The sequence below is a fragment of the Lathamus discolor genome, chromosome W (assembly GCF_037157495.1).
Source record: "Lathamus discolor isolate bLatDis1 chromosome W, bLatDis1.hap1, whole genome shotgun sequence".
Classification (NCBI taxonomy): domain Eukaryota; kingdom Metazoa; phylum Chordata; class Aves; order Psittaciformes; family Psittacidae; genus Lathamus; species Lathamus discolor.
This window is the reverse complement of record NC_088908.1, coordinates 1,290,842-1,309,160: the sequence shown is the minus strand read 5'-3', so window position 1 is coordinate 1,309,160 and position 18,319 is coordinate 1,290,842. Positions and strand designations below refer to the sequence as shown.

General features: G+C 52.4%; 2 protein-coding genes across 3 annotated transcripts in view; one reads left to right on the top strand and one right to left on the bottom strand.

The window, feature by feature from the left end:
* The first annotated feature begins 1,657 nt into the window (after nucleotides 1-1,657).
* On the top strand, nucleotides 1,658-3,064 carry LOC136004427 (probable D-lactate dehydrogenase, mitochondrial). The gene is given in 4 exon segments (XM_065660914.1): nucleotides 1,658-1,869; nucleotides 1,940-2,100; nucleotides 2,504-2,646; nucleotides 2,648-3,064. Coding segments are annotated over 4 exon segments (933 nt in total).
* An 809-nt stretch (nucleotides 3,065-3,873) lies between these two features.
* Nucleotides 3,874-18,319, bottom strand: part of LOC136004248 (E3 ubiquitin-protein ligase ZNRF1-like) — a 33,954-nt gene continuing 19,508 nt past the window's right edge. Inside the window, exons 2-5 of one of the 2 annotated variants that reach the window (XM_065660576.1) lie at nucleotides 6,396-6,491; nucleotides 5,733-5,838; nucleotides 5,538-5,628; nucleotides 3,874-4,839 (exon numbers count right to left, since the gene is read on the bottom strand). In XM_065660576.1, the coding sequence (XP_065516648.1) occupies nucleotides 5,571-5,628; nucleotides 5,733-5,838; nucleotides 6,396-6,491 (260 nt within the window). In that variant the 3' untranslated portion in view covers nucleotides 3,874-4,839; nucleotides 5,538-5,570. Of the gene's footprint in view, nucleotides 4,840-5,026; nucleotides 5,144-5,537; nucleotides 5,629-5,732; nucleotides 5,839-6,395; nucleotides 6,492-18,319 lie in introns of those variants that run through there. The other variant, XM_065660575.1, reaches the window with a different exon arrangement.

Genomic DNA, 18,319 nt, shown 5'->3' with positions numbered 1-18,319 from the left:
GACCTGGGACCCACAGCTGAGGGCAGCTTGATCACACCGGATTCCCACTGTCTCTTCCCACCCCACCCCCCCACCCCCCCACCCCCGAACCCATCACATGGTGGCTTCACCCAAGGTCAGGAGTGGGGCCCTGCCCAGTCCCTCCTGCTGCCACTGCCACATTAAGGTGGCTCTGGCTGATGGGGCTGTGGTGCCGGAAACGGGTCCCTCTGATGCAGAGGGTTGACCAATGTACAAGGGGTTAGAGGAATTCATTTGCTTAAAACAGAAGTATTGTCTGCTGTAAATACCTATCATGCCTACTAAGCAGAACAAAGGCACTAGCTACTGGTTCTATTGATAAGGAAAAGCAGACGCCTGATTCTACTGACAAGGGGGAGAAGCAGATGGTTTATGGATGGGATACCGACCAAACCCTAAGGCCATGCGTGAAGACTAAAAGGTGAAAAGTTTAAGAAGAGGAAGACTCATTTACTTCATCTTGAGACCCCTGCCCATGACCAGAGGGGGCACTGCGCAGGCGCAAAGGGCCTTCTAGCTCATTATAATACGAAGTGGGGATAGATACTAAATACGTATAGGCTTATCAGTAATCTAATGCATATGTATGCCTTAAGAGAATAAATTTAGAGGGAAAAACTACCCTGGGTGTGCATACTTTGGAGGAACGATCCCCATGCACCTCAGCGCTGAATAAAGCATACCTACTTTACAACTTTAACGAGTTGTGGAGTCAATCCGCCTATTACCTCCATCCCTCCCTCCTGGCCGTAGCCTCCCCGGGGAGCTCCCGGGCCCCTGCCCTGCTCTGCCCAAACTGGCCGCACTGGGTGTCCTCACGGCTGCTCGGGTGTCCCTGACCCTGGCCTGCATCCATCAACTGTACCAGCTACTAGAAAGAAAATTGACACTACAGCAATGGAAACCAGGACAGTGTCCTTGGTCCCTGGGGTGACCCTGCCACCCATCTGTCCCTGGGGTTGGGGTTTGCTCCCCAGGTCCCCATCAGCCCAGGACCTGTGCTCTTGCTCCCTGGGTTCCCTGTGAGTCCCCTCTGTGTTCCTGCTCCCCAGGTTCCCTGTGAGTCCCCTCTGTGTTCCTGCTCCCCATGCCCCAGGAGCTGGGAGCCACACCCCAGGGACCTGCCAGCCCGGGACCCACAGGGCTGTTCTCCAGGATCCCTGTCAGTCCCCATCAGTCTCTGTGGAGTTCCCGGTGCCCCGGCTAGGGGTACAAGTGATAGGAACGGTGCTGCTGGCAGGGACGAAGGATGGGGGCCGGGATACCTAAGAGGAGAGGGGAAGAGCTATGGGGAGAGGAAGAGTCCTGTGGATGGGAAGGGCCATTGGGAAGGGAAAGGTCTGGGGAGAGGAAGTGTCCTGTGGATGGGAAGGGCCATTGGGAAGGGAAAGGTCTGGGGAGAGGAAGTGTCCTGTGGATGGGAAGGGCCATTGGGAAGGGAAAGGTCTGGGGAGAGGAAGGGTCCTTCAAAGGGAAAGAGCTGTGGGGAAGGGAAGGGTCTTGGAAGAGGAAGAGTTGGGGTTGGGGAAGGGCCATGTGGAGGGAAATGGACATATGGAGAAGGGTCTGGGCTGGGAGAGGGTCCATGGAGGGGAAGGGCAATGGGGGGAAGGGTCTGGGGCAAGGAAGAAGGGACATGGAGGAGAGGGTTGGGAAGAAGAAGAAGGGCCATGGTGAGGAGGTTGTGGAAGGAGGTGGGTGGCAGTGGTGCCCCTGTCCCCAGCTGACAACCCCCCCCCCATATGCCATGGTGTGGCCACACGTGGTGGGGCAGGTACAGGAGCTGGCTGCACACTGCTACTGCTGCTGTGTGCCAATGGTGCCCTTCGGCATAGGCAGGTACAGACCGTGCAGGTACAGACCCCCCCTGACCCCTGCCCAACCCCTGCCTGGGGCTGCCAGTGCAGCCCGTGCCCAGCCCCTGTGGTGCCCCATGGCAGGGCAGCATCTGCTTTGACCTGAGCTGCATGGATGCCCTGGAGCTGAGCCTTGAGGACTTCCAGGTGGCAGTGGAGCCCGGTGTCACCTGCGAGGCCCTCAACAGCCACCTACAGAGCACTGGGCTCTGGTTCCCTGTTGGTACCATGGGTACCAGGGAGCAGGCAGGGGGGTGTCTGGGGCTGAGTGTGGTGGCACTGGCGGTGCTGGGTGTACCCATGAGGCCAGGGGTGCACTAGAGGTATTCATAGAGCTGGGGTTGCCATGGTCTCGGGTGCTCATGGGACTGGGCATGCTGTCATCCCAGAGTTGCTGGGGGTACCCATGGGTGTGCTTTGATCCCAAGGGTGATGGGGGTCCCCACTGAGATGCTATGGTCCCAGAGGTGTCCATGGGGGAGTGGGTGCCATAATCCCATGCTGTCCCCATGGTCCCAGGGGTGCACTGGGGCTGGCACAGGGCCAGGCACAACATGGGGTCCCATGAGGATGTCCCATAGCCCCGTCCCCATGCCAAGCCACCTTTCCCCATTCCCTGCTCACAGACCCTGGTGCGAATGCCTCACTATGTGGCATGATGGCCACAGGCACCTCAGGCACTAACATGGTGTGTTTTGGCACCATGCACCCCAATGTGCTGAATCTGCATGTGGTGCTGTCAGACAGGTGTCTCCTCCACACTGCAGGTGCCAGGTGCCAGCCCAGGTGGGCACCAGGGGGGTCCGGGCTGGGTTGCAGCTGAACTGGCACTCACTCACCAACCCCATGCAGGAAGAGGGTGGCTGGCACCCTGTCCACTGTTCATGGACTCCAAGGGCACCCTGGGCTTCTTCATACAGGCCATGCTGCACCTGCACCCGCTGCCCAAGGCTAGTGCTGCCACTGCCTTCCCCAGCATGCAGGCAGTCATGGATTGCACCATGCAGGTCCTGCAGAATATCACACTTGTGGCACACATTGGTGGGTGCCAGGGGATGGTGCACAGGCTGGGGGTCTGGGTGCTGGTGGCAGGTTGCTCCCCATGCTGTTCCTGGAGCTCCATGGCTCCTGGCAGTTTGGCCAAGCAGCAGAGGAAGATGGGTAGGCACAGCACCAGCGTGGGATGAGGCTGGGGTGGCCCTGGTGACAGAGTGCCTAGAGCTGGGTGCCATGGTGGGCACAGGTGCTCAGGGACAAGGGATGGGGAACTGCCAGGAGTGTTCTGGCAAGAAGGACAGTGCTGGGGGGCCATGACATGGCTCTGGGGTGAGTGATGGTGTCCACTATCTGGGATGGGGAACCAGGTGTGTCCTGAAGCAAAGGATTCATGCCCAGGGCCAGGGATTGGGGGACCTTGGTGTCACCAGGGTGAGGGTGCCCAGAGCCTAGGACTGGGGTCCGGGGGGGGGGGGCCATGGATGTAGATGAGTGTTGGCGGTGGGGGGAGACCTGAACGAGGGAGCACAGTGTGGGGCTGGGCAAGTGGGTGCTGCTGCTGGAGGAGTTGGGGCAAGAGGGGCTGGATACCCTGTGCAGCATCAGGGATGCACTGGACCCCCACAACCTCATGAGCCCCATCAAGGTGCTCTGAGGGTGGTACCAGCACCAGGCTGGCACCCCTTGTGTTCCCCCAAATCCCCCATCCCCACCCCTGTGGGTCAGAGACCTTCAATAAACCCCTTTGCACCTGCAGTCTCCATGCACTGTGATGTCTTTTGGGGGGACAGGACACCCCAACCCATCCCCAGGGTTTCCCTGCCCCAAGCAGTGCATACCCTCAGGGTGGGGGAACTGGTGGGGTCCCACTTTAGCCCCTTCCCCAGAGCTGTGGGGTTGAGAGCTTTCCAGGCTACGTTGGCCATCCCCACACCAAGGTAGCTATGGAGAAAGGGGCACCAGCACCCTCTGCTTCACCAAGAAAGCCAGTGAAATAAAATAACAGTGACTATTTTATTGAACATTGTTTTAATACCATATCAAAACACCTTGACTAATGAAGGAAGCCCCCCCCAAGCTCTGAACTCTTTGAAGGTTTGGGGTTTTTTTACCCTTGTTTTTAATATATAAATACAGAAAGGTTTCCTGCAGGGGCACAGCCACCAGCAGGGTAGGCCTCACCAGCAAAAACATACCCACCGCACCTGGGGATGGGCTGGGGGATCACTGTCAGGAACTGACTCCGTCTTGGCACCTCTGGCAAAGCCACTGCCATGGCCAGGGGTGGCCAGGGAGAGGCCATCGGGGACCTTCCCCATCCCCTCCTCAAAAGGGTTCAACTCCAAGAGATAGCAAGGAAGGAGTTTTAGCAAGGGAAGCCCAGCAAGGGGTGGCAGAGGGGCAGTGGGATGCTGCAGCTCTCCAGTCTGAGTGGTTATAGCTGAGTTAAAGAGTGACCAGTCTGTAAACATCACTGGGGCAGGAAAGCTCAAATCAAAGAACGTGACAGTCAACACAAAGCTTCAGTTGTGGCTGGTGTTTTTTTCTTTTTCTTTACCATTTTTTTTTTCTTCTTTTTTTTTTTTTTTTTTTGTTGTTACTCATTGTAAACACTTGATAGACAGACCCCTGCGGCTCAGCAGAGGGGAGCAGCATCCCCGTTCCCAGCATGGGGCAGAGTCCCCCATCTCACGCTGCTGGGCCTAGGGTGGAGATCTCCAAAGGGGAGACAAGAAAGAGGAGAAAATTCCTGTTGAGTCAGTGCAAAACCACCGAGCAGAACCAATGGGCAGGTCCAGGTGGGGGTTGCCGATGAGGAATGCCACGTGTTCTGTTTGGCCAGCTGTTTTCCCCCAACAGTTCCCCCTTTTGTTTTGGGGTGAAAAGCCAAACATCATGGCAGGGTTTTAGCCGAGGGTGTCCCTGGGGCCTCCCTGGCAGGAAGAGTTCTCCTGGTGACCAGCAACTGTGGAGGGGAGAGTGAGTCACTCCACTGGTCTCACACTTGTCTTCTCCTGGATGGTTCTTTATTTTAAATTGTTTAAATAATAATAATAATAAAAAACAGAAAAAGGGCAAAAAAATACAATAAAATCCAACAAACCAAATTTAAATATAATAATAATAATAAAAAAAATCACTGTTGTCCCAAGTGGGTTCAAGTTTCTGAGTTTTATTTCTGTCTTCTTGAGGAATTTAAAGTCAGCCCAAAACTCCAGGAGGGGCAGGGGGGATGGGGAGAGGAGGTACAGCAGGTATAGCAAGGTGCCCTGAAAAGGCAGAGAGAGATGATCCCAGGTGAGGAGCAGGACAAGAGGTAACAGCCTCAAGCTGTGCCAGGGGAGGTTTATATATATTGGATATTAGGAACAATTTCTTCACCGAGAGGGTGATCAGATATTGAAACAGGCTGCCCAGGGCAGTGGTGGAATCACCACCCCTAGAAGTGTTAAAAAAACACGTAGATGAAGCCTGCAGTGATATGGTCTAGTGGTGGTCTTGGCAGTCCTGGGGTAATGGTTCGACTTGATGATCTTAAAGGTCTTTTCCAAGCTAGTTAATTCTATGATTCTAGGAGCCACAGCCAGCCCATTCCACCCTCCCAGCCCAGGATTTAAACCCAGCACAGGAAAATCTCATTTGTCCAGCACACCGCAGGCTCACCTTCGAGAGAAATCAGCAAGCACACCCAGTAGGTCAATTGGAAGGATGCTCTGGGCAAGATCTGTTCACTTCAAACCATGAGTCTATACAGCTGCAGAGAGGAAAGTGTGTCACCACCATGCTGCTGAGCCTCGGGATGTCCCCGGCTGTCCCCCTGCCACCCACCTGGCTGTGTCCCCGGTCCCTGTGCAGTACCTTTTGTGATAGATGCAGAGGCAGGGCAGCCTGGCTATCGTATCCCCCTGCAGCAGCTCCTCCAGGCAGATCACACACTCGCCAGAGTCCTTGGTCAGCACGTCATCTGGGAGGAGAGGAGAGGGCAGCAGTGAGATGTGGTCCACTGTGGAGGTATTCCCATTCCCGGGATGGAGGGAAGCCCACAGCCACTTCTGTGGAGGCAGCTAGGATGGGGCTGGCTTCCAAAAAGGCACCACTTAGTAGGGGGTGAGCATCAAGAGGATGGGAGATGCAGGAGCAGTGCTCATCCCAGTAAGCTTCACTGCCAGCGAGGAAAAAAAGTGAGGAAAGCAATGACACTTCTGAGGGGCAACCCAGGAGGACACATGTCCCCTACCCCAGGCAGGACACCCAGACAGGACAGGTCCCTCTGGCACAGCACACTGCAACACGGGGAGGGGACTGTCCCCCAAAGGGTCCCAAAGGCGCAAGCAGTGTGGTTGAGCCATGTCAGGAGAGCAGAGCTGAGCAGGGACTGTGAGCTGCACCATCCCACTGGAGCACAGCCCTTCGGCAAGCCCATCCAAACTGCCTAATCATGCAGCCTTCGGTGTCTCCAGCCTGCCTGGAGTCATCCCAAGCCAGCAGGACACTGTGTCCCTTGCAGAAGCTGGCTCTTACCATTGTAGGAGAGGCGAGGTTTGCTCAGACACATGATAAAGTGCATTTCCATCTCATCAGAAACCACTGATTTGGAGCAAATGGGGCACTTGAAACCTGGAAGGAGAGCAGAAAGAGCCCTTAGTGAAGGAAACAGAAGAGTCTATCCCACATCCCAGCAGCAGGCAGCCCCTCATCCTGTGCTGGCTGCCAGCAGTGCCAGCATGGGGGACAGCCACCTGAGAGGGGATAGCTGCCTGAGCCAGCGTGCTGGTCATCCCCATGCCTGCTGTGCAGAGGGTGTGGGGAGTGTGCCAAGGCAGAGCACACATGGTCACCAGCTGCTGCCAGGCCTTAAAGGGTGAGAGCAGCTAGGGGCACACAGCACCGGCAGCTGGCAAGGGCAGGGGCACATCTCTGTGCCTGGATGGTGATGTCCCTGCTGCCACAGCAAGCCAGGAAAGCTGCAAGGAAGGAGGGTTTGCTGTAGGGCTGCAGCAGAGGACTGGCAGGCCAGAGCCATGAGCCCACATTGCTGCTTTCTCCAGCCTTTGGCAGGAGTGAGGTGGGTGCTTAGCCCTCCAATGCCAGCTACCAGCTCCAGGAGCAGGGGACCCTGCAGGCTGGTGTTGCAGCTTGATTTTGACACTGCCTGGCAACTAAGATTCTTGGATGAAGCTGGCCAGATCTGCTCTGCATCCTTGCTTGGGCATGAGGATGGAGCCCATCTGGTGCCAGGGTATCCCACTGGTGCCACCACAAGCTCAAGACATACAGACTGCCATGGCATCATCCCCAGCACCACCAAGCCAGGATGCCCCAAACCCAGGCTTACTAAACCCCAAACTCTTAGGGAGCAAAACCCCAACCAGTCCTGCAGGTCACCCACCCAGGACTCTTGTTGTCCCACTGCGGCCAACTCAAGACCACAGAGTTTATCACTGCCCAGTGCAGTGGGGCACAAGCTGCCGCAGCTAAACACATGCATGCCACCATGGGTTTGCACCAGAATATCTATCAACTCCCTGCCTGCAGAGAGGGTAATTTAAGGGCCTGACTTCTAAAACCAGATCAGATTTGACTGCAGTGCTGCTTAAGAGCTTTCTTCATATATATGCAAAGGCTGCTCAGGAAAGGAGAGGAATGTACACAAATTTTCTAAGGATGAAGCAGGTTCTTGGTTACTACCACATGGATGTGGCAAGTACATATTTTTTGCTTCTTGGAAAGGAGAAAGTGGGGTGGCTTTAAGGGTAGGCAGGTCAGACCTCTGCCATGCAAACAGCCAAGATAATCTGTATTTATCATTGCTGCTAATGAGAGCAGTTACTTCCCAGCTCCTAGGACAGGGATGCCAACTCCTGCCCCTCTGGAGGGTGGTTATTCCCAGGGAGGGCACAGCAAGGATGAGCATCATGGATAGCAGGGGACTGGCTCTAAAGGAACCTGCTAAAACAGGGAGCCCCTCTGGCAGGGCGTCACTGCAGGGACACATCCCTGCCACAGGATCTCTGATGTGAGTCCAGCCTTGTTTGCACCAAGGCCTAGATGAAAGGGCGACACCAGCAGCTGGAGCCTCATGGGCAGCAGCCCCAACCTGCCTTCTCTCCAGCCTAATTTTACTCCTGACTGATTTATACCTTGTGGCAGCAGTGCCCATTAGCTGAAATAGTTGGGTGTTATTTTTCCTTCTCCCAAGTGTTTATCCACCTGGTGTATTTATAGAGCAGGCTCAGATAGCCTCCCAGCCTGCCTCCTGCAAGACCCAACTAGCCTCCCCTTGCAAGACACCTTTCCTGTCACTCAGCTCCCCTGGCAGCCTACCCGTCTCCAGCTGAACCCATCCTGGTTGAAGGAGGATGGTCTCCCAGCACCAGCAAAGCTCTGGGGACTGGTTCCCAGTGGCAAGCCCCTGGCACAGGGTGGCTGCAAAGGGCTCCCTTTGGGAAAGGCATTCCAGCTGCCAGCTTGGTGTCAGGATAAGGCACTTGCAGAGGTGAGGTACCATCTCCCATGCACCACAATGGAAGACCTCATTTTCTCTGTGTCCGTCATCCCCCCCCCCCCTTTTTCTGTGCCAATGTGTTATTTTAAATGGCTGCACCAGATCAACCAGCTTCAGCAGCATCCAAAGGGATCCAGTGAGATGTGCAACCAGGGCAAAGGGAGAGGGTCCTGAATGAGACCACCCAGCCCAGGACACAAAGCAGCAAGAGTCAGGGAAAGAGCAGGGCCCTTTACAGGTTCTGGTGAGCACTGTTGCCATGGCTCCAGGCCTTTTTGCTAGCTGGGGTAGCTTTGGCACAGTTATAAATAGCCGGCGTGAACATCTATCATGCTCCTCAGTGCTCCCAGAGCAGCTGGCAGGGGAACAGTGACCCCCAGTGCCACCACGGCCCTGTGACAATGGTGTAGGGACATTGCGCAGATGGAGGGGCCCAGGCTCAAACTCCAGCACATGTGTGATGTGCTCCAGGTACAGATGCCGGCTGCTGCATGGGTCTGGGAGCTGAGCCAAGTGCACACACTTTCCTGGCTCTGCATTTCATAGGACAGAGCAGCTCAGTGAAAATGCAATTCCATAAATTCCTGGGTCCAAGCAGGAGTGAGGAGCCAGCATGGAAAGGCCCCTGGAGCAGGGGGACACCCTGCGCACCAGCTGTACTTGGCATTGCAAACTGCCTGCATCCCCCCTCCATGGCAGGCACTGGAGCCTGGGAAAGGGGAGGCAGGGAAGGGGGTTTGGCTCCTTCACCCCTTCTCTGGGTGACCTTTGGGGGAATGTTGTGGATGGAAAACCCAGTGAGGCCAGGGGACACCCAACAGTGAAGCCTAGCGCCACAGAGCATCCCTCTGTGGCTCAGGCCAGAGCTGGGGCCCAGAGCTGGTCCCCACAGCTGGTCCTACAGATGAAAGGGCTGCCCCCCACCATGGCTGGCCCTCCTCCCGGCTATGGGATTTTCCACATTCCCCAAAATCCCTGTTAATTTATTCTGTCTAAGATGTCAGTCCAAGCAATGAAGGAGATTACATTTTGACAGCTGCTCATGGAAAATTCTGCTCTCGCCCTCTTCCTCAAGCCCTTTTCACCCTCCTCCCACATGCATATGAAAAAAAAATAAAATAAAATAAAATAAGGAGGAAGGGCCCAGCTACTTCTCCTCGCCTGGGCCTCCCACATTCATGGGGAGGGCTTAGGGATGCTCCAGGGAAAGGCCATGGACCCTTCTTCCTTCCCAAGGCACCCTGGGCAGCTGGTGATGCTCCTGCCTGCAGCACGTTAAACCTGAAGCTGGCAATGTCACTGCATGTCACAGAGATGTGCAGGCAGGCACCAGCTCTCACCAGGAGCAAGTGAGGAAGAAGAGGGGAAACAGGCTGGCCCAGAAAGGCAGGTTTAGATCCAGACCTGGACTCATATCCTGCACAAGACTTTGAGAAAGCCAAGAGCTTCCCAGGGCTTCGAGAGACAGGTTAGCAGGTAATCTCAGCTCTCTGATGGCTTGGTCTAGAAGCTGAGAGCAAGCAGCAATGGTGCTCTCCAGGGGCTACTGCCCTCTGAATATTTTTAGGAAGGTTACATGGTTAATTTTAGAGAGCTGGGTACCTCTGAAAACCTCCAGCAGGTCCTATGCAAGCCGAAAAAGCTCCACAGTTAATTCTCACAGTGCCAAAAGTACCGCCACACAGGCTGACAGAGCTTTGGTGGTGGTGGTAGGGTCAAGACACCTTTCCAACCCACCTGTAAATATCTCAAACACAGCTGGGACAGGAAATTCCCATCACTTGTGCCTACAAGTAATGCCCACAGCAACCTGTGCAGCTTAGAGAAGCCACTAAGCACTACAATGTGGTCAACCACACCACATCCTGCAAGTGGAAGTGGCTGCTCCCCTTGGTGATGGGCAGGATGGTATCCACAGGAACTGCAAACTTTCCTGACCACAGGAAAAGGCACATGACATATCCACATTCAATCACCAAACCCTCTGCTAGCTTGGTGTGCCTCCAGCAATCGGAAGATGTTGGTGAGGGATTATGTGCCCTGAAGGCAGGGGGAAGCAGCAGCTCAGGCACAAGCAACCCACCATGTACAGAGTAGCACTCACCAAAGCCATAGCCAGCTGCCCAGGACCCCGCTACCACAGCGGGATAAACCAGAAGCCCTGCGTATAGCAGCATCCCCAGAATATGCTTACCTTAGGAGGGGTCCCTCCCTCCGTGCCACCACCCCATGGGACAACCTGATCACCAGGGGACTCAGGGATAAGGCCCAGGCTGCCTGGTGTCCACTTCAGCTGCACAGCACATCTCCATGTGTCCAGAGGGTATCCTGGGCCTCTGACCAAGGGAGCTAGCTTATACCAGGTGAGGATGTGCCCAAGCACAAGATGAACACAGGGAATATTTGGTCCAAGCATGCAGCTGAAGTAGAGTCTTAGTGTCTCCTTCTTGCTGAGCAAACCCAGAGCATCCCAACTCCTTCTGCAGCTTCCCTGACCTCACCAGCTGAACTGGGATCAGGTGGAAGCTGGAAGAGATGGATCACCTTTAAAATAATATACTAGTGATCAGAAAGGATAGAAAGACTGAAAGACCCCATCTATGGGCCCAGTTGGTCAATCTGAAGCATAGAAGTATGTGGGGTTGGGTGAAGGGACTCTGAGTCATCCCCTTCCTTTACCCCTCATGAGCTCCAGCACTGCCCCAAGAAGGATCATGGAGGAATTGTCCTCCTCACCAGCCAAGTGAAGGAAACCTGCAGAGCCAAGATATTCAGACCTGACATTTCCTGGAAAATGAATTCACTCCTCATTTTTCTAAAGTGACCCCAGCTGCAGCACAAAGTACATTTTTCACATCGGGGCCAGTCTGGACGGGTCCAAGTGCCACTGCATGAACTGTCAGTCGTTTAATTTGTTCAAAGGCTTGTTGTTGCTCAGGGTCCCATTTAAAATCATTATTCTTCCAGGTGACATGATAGTGAAGGCTTACAACTGAACTGTAATTTGGCATGTGAATTCTCCAGAACCCCACAGCACCCAAGGAAGCTTGTGTTTCCTTTCTGTTAGTTGGTGGAAACATTGCTGTTATCTTGTTGATCACATCTGTGGGGATCTGGCGACATCTGTCTTGCCACTTTATTCCTAAAAATTGAATCTCCTGTGCAGGTCCCTTGACCTTACTCTGTTTTATGGCAAAACCGGCTTTCAGCAGGATTTGGATTATTTTCCTCCCTTTCTCAAAAAATTCTTCCACTGCATCACCCCACACAATAATATCATCAATGTGTTTCAGGTGTTCTGGAGCTTGCCCCTGTTCCAGTGCAGTCTGGATCAGTCCATGGCAGATGGTAGGGCTGTGTTTCCACCCCTGGGGCAGTCGGTTCCAAGTGAACTGGACACCCCTCCAAGTAAAAGCAAACTGCAGCCTGCACTCTGCTGCCAAAGGAATTGATAAAAATGCATTGGCAATATCAATCGTGGCATCCCACTTGGCTGCCTTTGACTCTAATTCATACTGAAGTTCTAGCATGTCTGGTACGGCAGCACTCAATGGCGGTGTGACTTCATTCAGGCCACAGTAGTCTACTGTTAGTCTCCACTCTCCGTTGGACTTTCGCACTGGCCATATGGGGCTATTAAAGGGTGAGTGGGTCCTGCTGATCACTCCCTGACTCTCCAGTCTACAGATCAGCTTATGGATGGGAATCAGGGAGTCTCGGTTGGTGCGATATTGCCGCCGGTGCACTGTTGAGGTCGCGATTGGCACTTCTTCGCCCTTCAGCAACCCCACAACAGAAGGATCGTCTGAGAGACCAGGCAAGGTGGACAGATGCTCAATTTCCTCAGTCTCCAAAGCAGCAATACTAAAAGCCCATCAGTACCCTTTTGGGTCCTTGAAGTACCCTCTCCTGAGGTAGTCTATGCCGAGGATACATGGAGCCTCTGGACCAGTCACAATCACAGAATCACAGAATCCCAAGGGTTGGAAGGGACCTCAAAAGATCATCTAGTCCAACCCCCCCGCAAGAGCAGGGTAACCTACAGTACATCACACAGGAACTTGTCCAGGCGGGCCTTGAATATCTCCAACGTAGGAGACTCCACAACCCCCCTGGGCAACCTGTTCCAGTGCTCTGGCACTCTCACAGTAAAAAAGTTTTTCCTGATGTTCACATGGAACCTCCTATGCTCCAGTTTACACCCACTGCCCCTTGTCCTGTCACTGGACATCACTGAAAAAAGCCTAGCTCCATCATCCTGACACTCACCCTTTACATAATTGTAAACATTGATGAGGTCACCCCTCAGTCTCCTCTTCTCCAAGCTAAAGAGACCCAGCTCCCTCAGCCTCTCCTCATAAGGGAGATGTTCCACTCCCTTAATCATCTTTGTGGCTCTGCGCTGGACTCCTTCAAGCAATTCCCTGTCCTTCTTGAACAGAGGGGCCCAGAACTGGACGCAATATTCCAGACGCGGCCTCACCAAGGCTGAGTAGAGGGGGAGGAGAACCTCTCTTGACCTACTAACCACACCCTTTCTAATACACCCTAGGATGCCATTGGCCTTTTTGGCCACAAGGGCACATTGCTGGCTCATGGTCATCCTCCTATCCACCAGGACCCCAGGTCCCTTTCCCCTTCGCTACTTTCCAGCAGGTCACCCCCCAACCTGTACTGGTCCATGGGGTTGTTCTTCCCCAGGTGCAAGACTCTACACTTGCCCTTGTTGAATTTCATCAAATTTCTCCCCGCCCAACTCTCCAGCCTGTCCAGGTCTCGCTGAATGGGGTGCTTTTGCCACTTCCTCCCAGTCAGGCTGATTTCAGCCTCCAATACAGTCAACTCTTGGGATCCTCCTGTCACTCCAGAAATACAGATCGATTCCACCCCTTGACAGCTTGATGGCATCAGGGTACACTATGCACTGGTATCTACTAGAGCCTTATACTTCTGTAGGACTGATGTGCCAGGCCACCTGATCCACACAGTCCAGTAAACCTGATTGTCCTCTACCTCCACCTGGCTGGAGGCAGGGCCCCTCTAATAATCATCAGAAGATTGTTCACTTACATCTTGGAGACAAGGATTAGTCTTCTTTATCAGAGGAGCTGGAGTAAAATCAGCTCTTCCACTCCATCTGGGAAACTGCTCACCAGAGACTGAAGCCGCAGCTTTTCTGGAATGATCATCCTTGACCTTTGTTCTCCTCTTCAATTCACACACCCGTTCCTCCAGAACTGAGGCAGGTTTTCCATTTCACTTCCTCATGTCTTCTCCGTGATCCCGCAGGTAAAACCATAGGGTGGCCTGTAGCATGTACCTCCTATATCTTCTCTCTTAGGCAGTAGGGTATCTTCTGTTAATAGCTGAGATGTGGGTTGGTACACGTGGGGAGCTGGAGAGATCTTCGTTCAATTGTTTGAACTCCTGGGACAGTTTTTCCACAGCTAAAATGATAGAAGGGATGAGACTGTCTTTGAACTCTTGGAGTTGACAAATCATTTCATCCACTGCTGGTGGTGCTACGTCATGCCAGGTCATTGATGCCAATGAGTGGGCATATGATAATGGTGCACTCCCTGTAAATTTCTGCCACGTGGGTCGTATACATTCGACTTCATCTGAATCTATGGGTGCATTCCCGGCATCTGGCCCACAATAGATCATTTCTAGAATGGCTGATCCCCTCAGAGACTGGATGCCTTTCTCTATCGTGGTCCAGTTGGCTGAACAACTCATACCATCATCCTTATAGGGACACCTTTCCTTCACAGCTGCCAAGTGATGCCTCCAAAAGCTTAGGGACCATTTCTCTTATGCAACTGTTTTGTCAATTCCCCCTTCCTTAGCAAGTGATCCCAGCTGCTTGGCTTTCCTACCTTCTAGCTTGTGACCGTCAGCCCCATTGTCCCAGCATTGGAACAACCAGGTGATGATGTGCTCCCCTGGATGACAGGTGAAATCTTTTCACATATTATGTATCTTGGTTGAGGTCCGGGGTTGAGAAGTCACTTCTGCTTCCTCTTCCTCTGATTCATGTAATAATGTTTGTTCAGATGCTGCCCCCTGTAGTAAGTGCACTGGTTCTTCATATTTCTTCACTGTACGGGTTGCTCTTTGTGCCTCTTGTTTGCTTTTCTCCTTGTGCACAGGGACAACAGATATTGGCACAAATTGGTCCTTTGGTTTAGCTGCAGTGTCTATCACTGTGGTTGGAGTGGTTGCAGTATCTGTTGTCGGGGTTGGTGCAGCCTCTGTGCTTGGAGGTTGAGTAGCACCAGCAGCTGCATTGTCTGTTGCTGTCGGAGCTTGAGTAGCTGCTGTACTTGTCACTGGGGTTGGTGTAGCTGCTGTATTTGGAGTTGGAGTAGCTGTGTTGTCTGTTGCTTTGCCATCACATCCAGAGACATCTTATTCTCTCTGAAGGTGCTGGATAGGGTTGAACAGGGCTCTGTAGGCGTAAGCCAAGACCCAGCACGTTGCCATGATTTGTCCCTCTCTGGTATGACCAGGATGACAACGCACCTCATTTAAGTGTTTTACTAATTTTTCTGGATTTTGCACTTGTTCGGTGGTGAAGTTCTAAAGCACTAGAGGGGCCCACTGGCCTAGATACTTGCCCATACTCTCCCACACACCCTGCCACTCATGACTGTCCAGCCTTGGGGAAAATCTCTTGGTCCTCCTATATCATCATCTAACCCCAAACAAGACCCAAACCTGACCCTGATTAACTTTTGAGATCAGAAAAAATGGTCATGGATGAAACACACTCTGTATGTGTGCCAACATGCTGATATCCATCACAATCAGCAAACAGGTCTCAAAGGTATTCAGAGGCCATTCAAAACCTTCAAAACTCTCAAATGATACTGTAAATAGTCTGGTGGGGTAGCTGGGGGTGTAAGGGAATGTCTCCTTCATAGGTTGACCACTCGAGGAGGAAACAAAAGATGTGTAATTGATAAACACTTCCATTATATACCTCCCAAAGTACAAAGGTGATGACCACACTGGGAACGCAAGCCAGACCAGTTTCATGATCAATGAGTCTATTGTATTACAAGTCATTACCATATAAAGTACAGCAAAATAAGAACCTTAGACCAGGCCTCCTAGACGATAAACACTAACACAGGAAATACTGGCTGTAAGTAAGGTACAACATGCTGAAACTCCGAGATCAAGAACAACAACTTTGAGAGCCAATAAATCATCACTGTAATGAGCAACTATTAATCCGAAGCAATGAATGCTTATCGCAAATACAATTAGACACACTCTGCTCAGATCTTTCATTACCTCAACAATTTGGGCCCCACATTAGGTGCCACAAAGAACTGTTGTGGTTTAAACCCAGGTGGTAACTAAGAACCACACAGCTGCTTGCTCACTCCCCCACCCCCCCCTCACCCCGCTCCCAGAGGGATGGGGAGGAGAATCAAAAGAATGTAACTCCCACGGGTTGAGATAAGAACAGTCCAGTAACTAAGGTATAACACAAAACTACTACTGCTACCACCAATAATAATAATGATAAGGGGAATATCAATGGGAGAGAATACAACTGCTCACCACCCACCGACTGATACCCAGCCCAACCCGAGCAGTGATCTAGCCTTTCCAGGTAACTGCCCCCAGTTTATATACTGGGCATGACGTGCTGTAGTATGGAATACCTCTTTGGCTAGTTTGGGTCAGGCGTCCTGTTTCTGCTTCCTTCCAGCTTCCCCTCCTCCCTGGCAGAGCATGAGGCTCAGAAAGTCCTTGGTCAGAGTAAACATTACTGAGCAACAACTAAAACCATCAGTGTTATCAGTGTTGTTCCCAGGCTGAAAGTCAAAAACAGCACTGCATCAGCTACTAAGGAGAAAAATGACTGCTACTGCTGAACCCAGAACAGTATCATCTTCTGAGAGCATCACCCACCATGGAAGTGATACATTGCTCAGAGGCTGATAGAGCAGCTGGTGATGCTTCCTTGCAATGGGGCCAGAAGGCAGCCCACAGTCACACCAAGAACCTGTCACACCAAGGACTATGTTCCCTCTGCCAACAAAGCACTTGCATTGAGTGCCTGGAGGCCAGGGCACTGTCCTGGGTTTACCAGGAGCCGTTTTGCTCCTTCTTAGTAACTGGTGCAAGCTCTGTGTTTTGACTTCCAGCCTGGGCAGAGAGTTGATAATACCGATTGTTTTTAGTTGTTGCTAAGTAATGTTTATTCTGGCCAAGGACTCTGTGAGTCTCATGCTCTGCTGGGGACGAGGGAGGCCGGGAGGAAGCAGAGACAGGACACCTGACCCAAACTAGCCAAAGAGGTATTCCATACCATAGCACGTCATGCCCGGAGGGGGAACTGGAAGTTACCCGGAAGGGGCAGGCTCTGGCTCTTCGGGGGGGTCGAACTCGTTCGGCGGTGGTATCGTATTCTCTTGTTATTTTCTCTTATCAATATTATCATTGGTGGTAGCAGCAGTGATTTGTGTTATACCTTAGTTACTGGGCTGTTCTTATCTCAACCCGTGGGAGTTACATTCTCCTGATTTTCCTCCCCATCCCTCCGGGAGTGGGGAGGGTCGGGGGGGGGGGGTGAGTGGACGACCTGTGTGGATTGGTTTAAACCACGACAGTTCTTTTTGGCGCCCAACGTGGGGCACGAAGGGTTGAGATAACGACAGATCTGACCGGATTAATAGTCACTCGTCACAATGCTGATTTATTGGCTCTCAAAGCTGTTCCTCTGGGTCTCACAGGTTCAGAAAGTCTGTACATTACATACAGCCGGTATTTGCTGTGGTAATGTTTTTCAAGTGTGGGGCGTGGGCTAAGGTTTTTATCTCATTGTACTTTTTTATAATGACTTGCAATACAATAGAATCATTGATCATGAAACTGATCGGTCTTATGCTCCCAGTGTGGTCACCACCTTTATACTTTGGGAGGTATATAATACAAGTGCTTAGCAATTTCACATCTTTTTTCTCCTTCTCGGGTGGTCAACCTGCGAAGGAAACACTCTTTTACCCTCTTAGCCCCCCTCTCAGACCAGCTACAGCATCATTTGAGAGTTTTGAAGTTCTTGAATGGCCTTTTAATATTGTTGAGACCTGTTTCCTGATTGTGATGGGGATTTCCATGTTGGCCCGCATACGGAGTGTGTTTTGCCCACAACCATCTCGTCTGATTTCAAGAATTAAGCAGAGTCAGGTTTGGGCCTTGTCTGGGGTTAAACGACGATATAGGAGGACCAAGAGATTTTCCCCGGGGCTGGACAGCCATGAGTGGCAGGGTGTGTGGGATAGCATGGGCAAGTATCTAGGTCAGTGGGCTCCTCCAGTACTTTGGAACTTCACCACCGAACAAGTGCAAAATCCAGAAGAATTAGTAAAACACTTAAATGAGGTGTGTGGTCAGTCTGGCCATACCAGAGACGGACAAATCACGGCAACGTGCTGGGGTTTGGCCTATGCTTACAGGGCCTTGTTCAACACTATCCAGCACCTTCAAAAGGAAAAAAATGCCCCTGCATCTGAGGGCAAAGCAACAGTCAGTGCAGCTACTCCAGCTCCAAGTCCAGCAGCTACACCACCCCCAGCGACGAGTACAGTCGCTACCCAAACTCTGGCTGCAATAGACAGCATGGCTACCCCAGCTCCAAGTACAGCGGCTACACCATCCTCAGCGACAAGTACAGTTGCTACCCAAACTTTGGCTGCAACAAACAGCACGGCTACCCCAGCTTCAAGCACAGCAGCTACACCATTCCCAGCGACAAGTACAGTTGCTACTCAAACCACAGTGAAAATCACTGTAGCTAAAACAGAGGATCAATTTGTACCAATATCAGTTGCCCCTGTACGCAAGAGAAAAAGCAAAAAGGAGGCAAGAAGGGTGAAGCAAGATGAAGAAACAATGTATTCACCACCTGGTCCAGAATCTG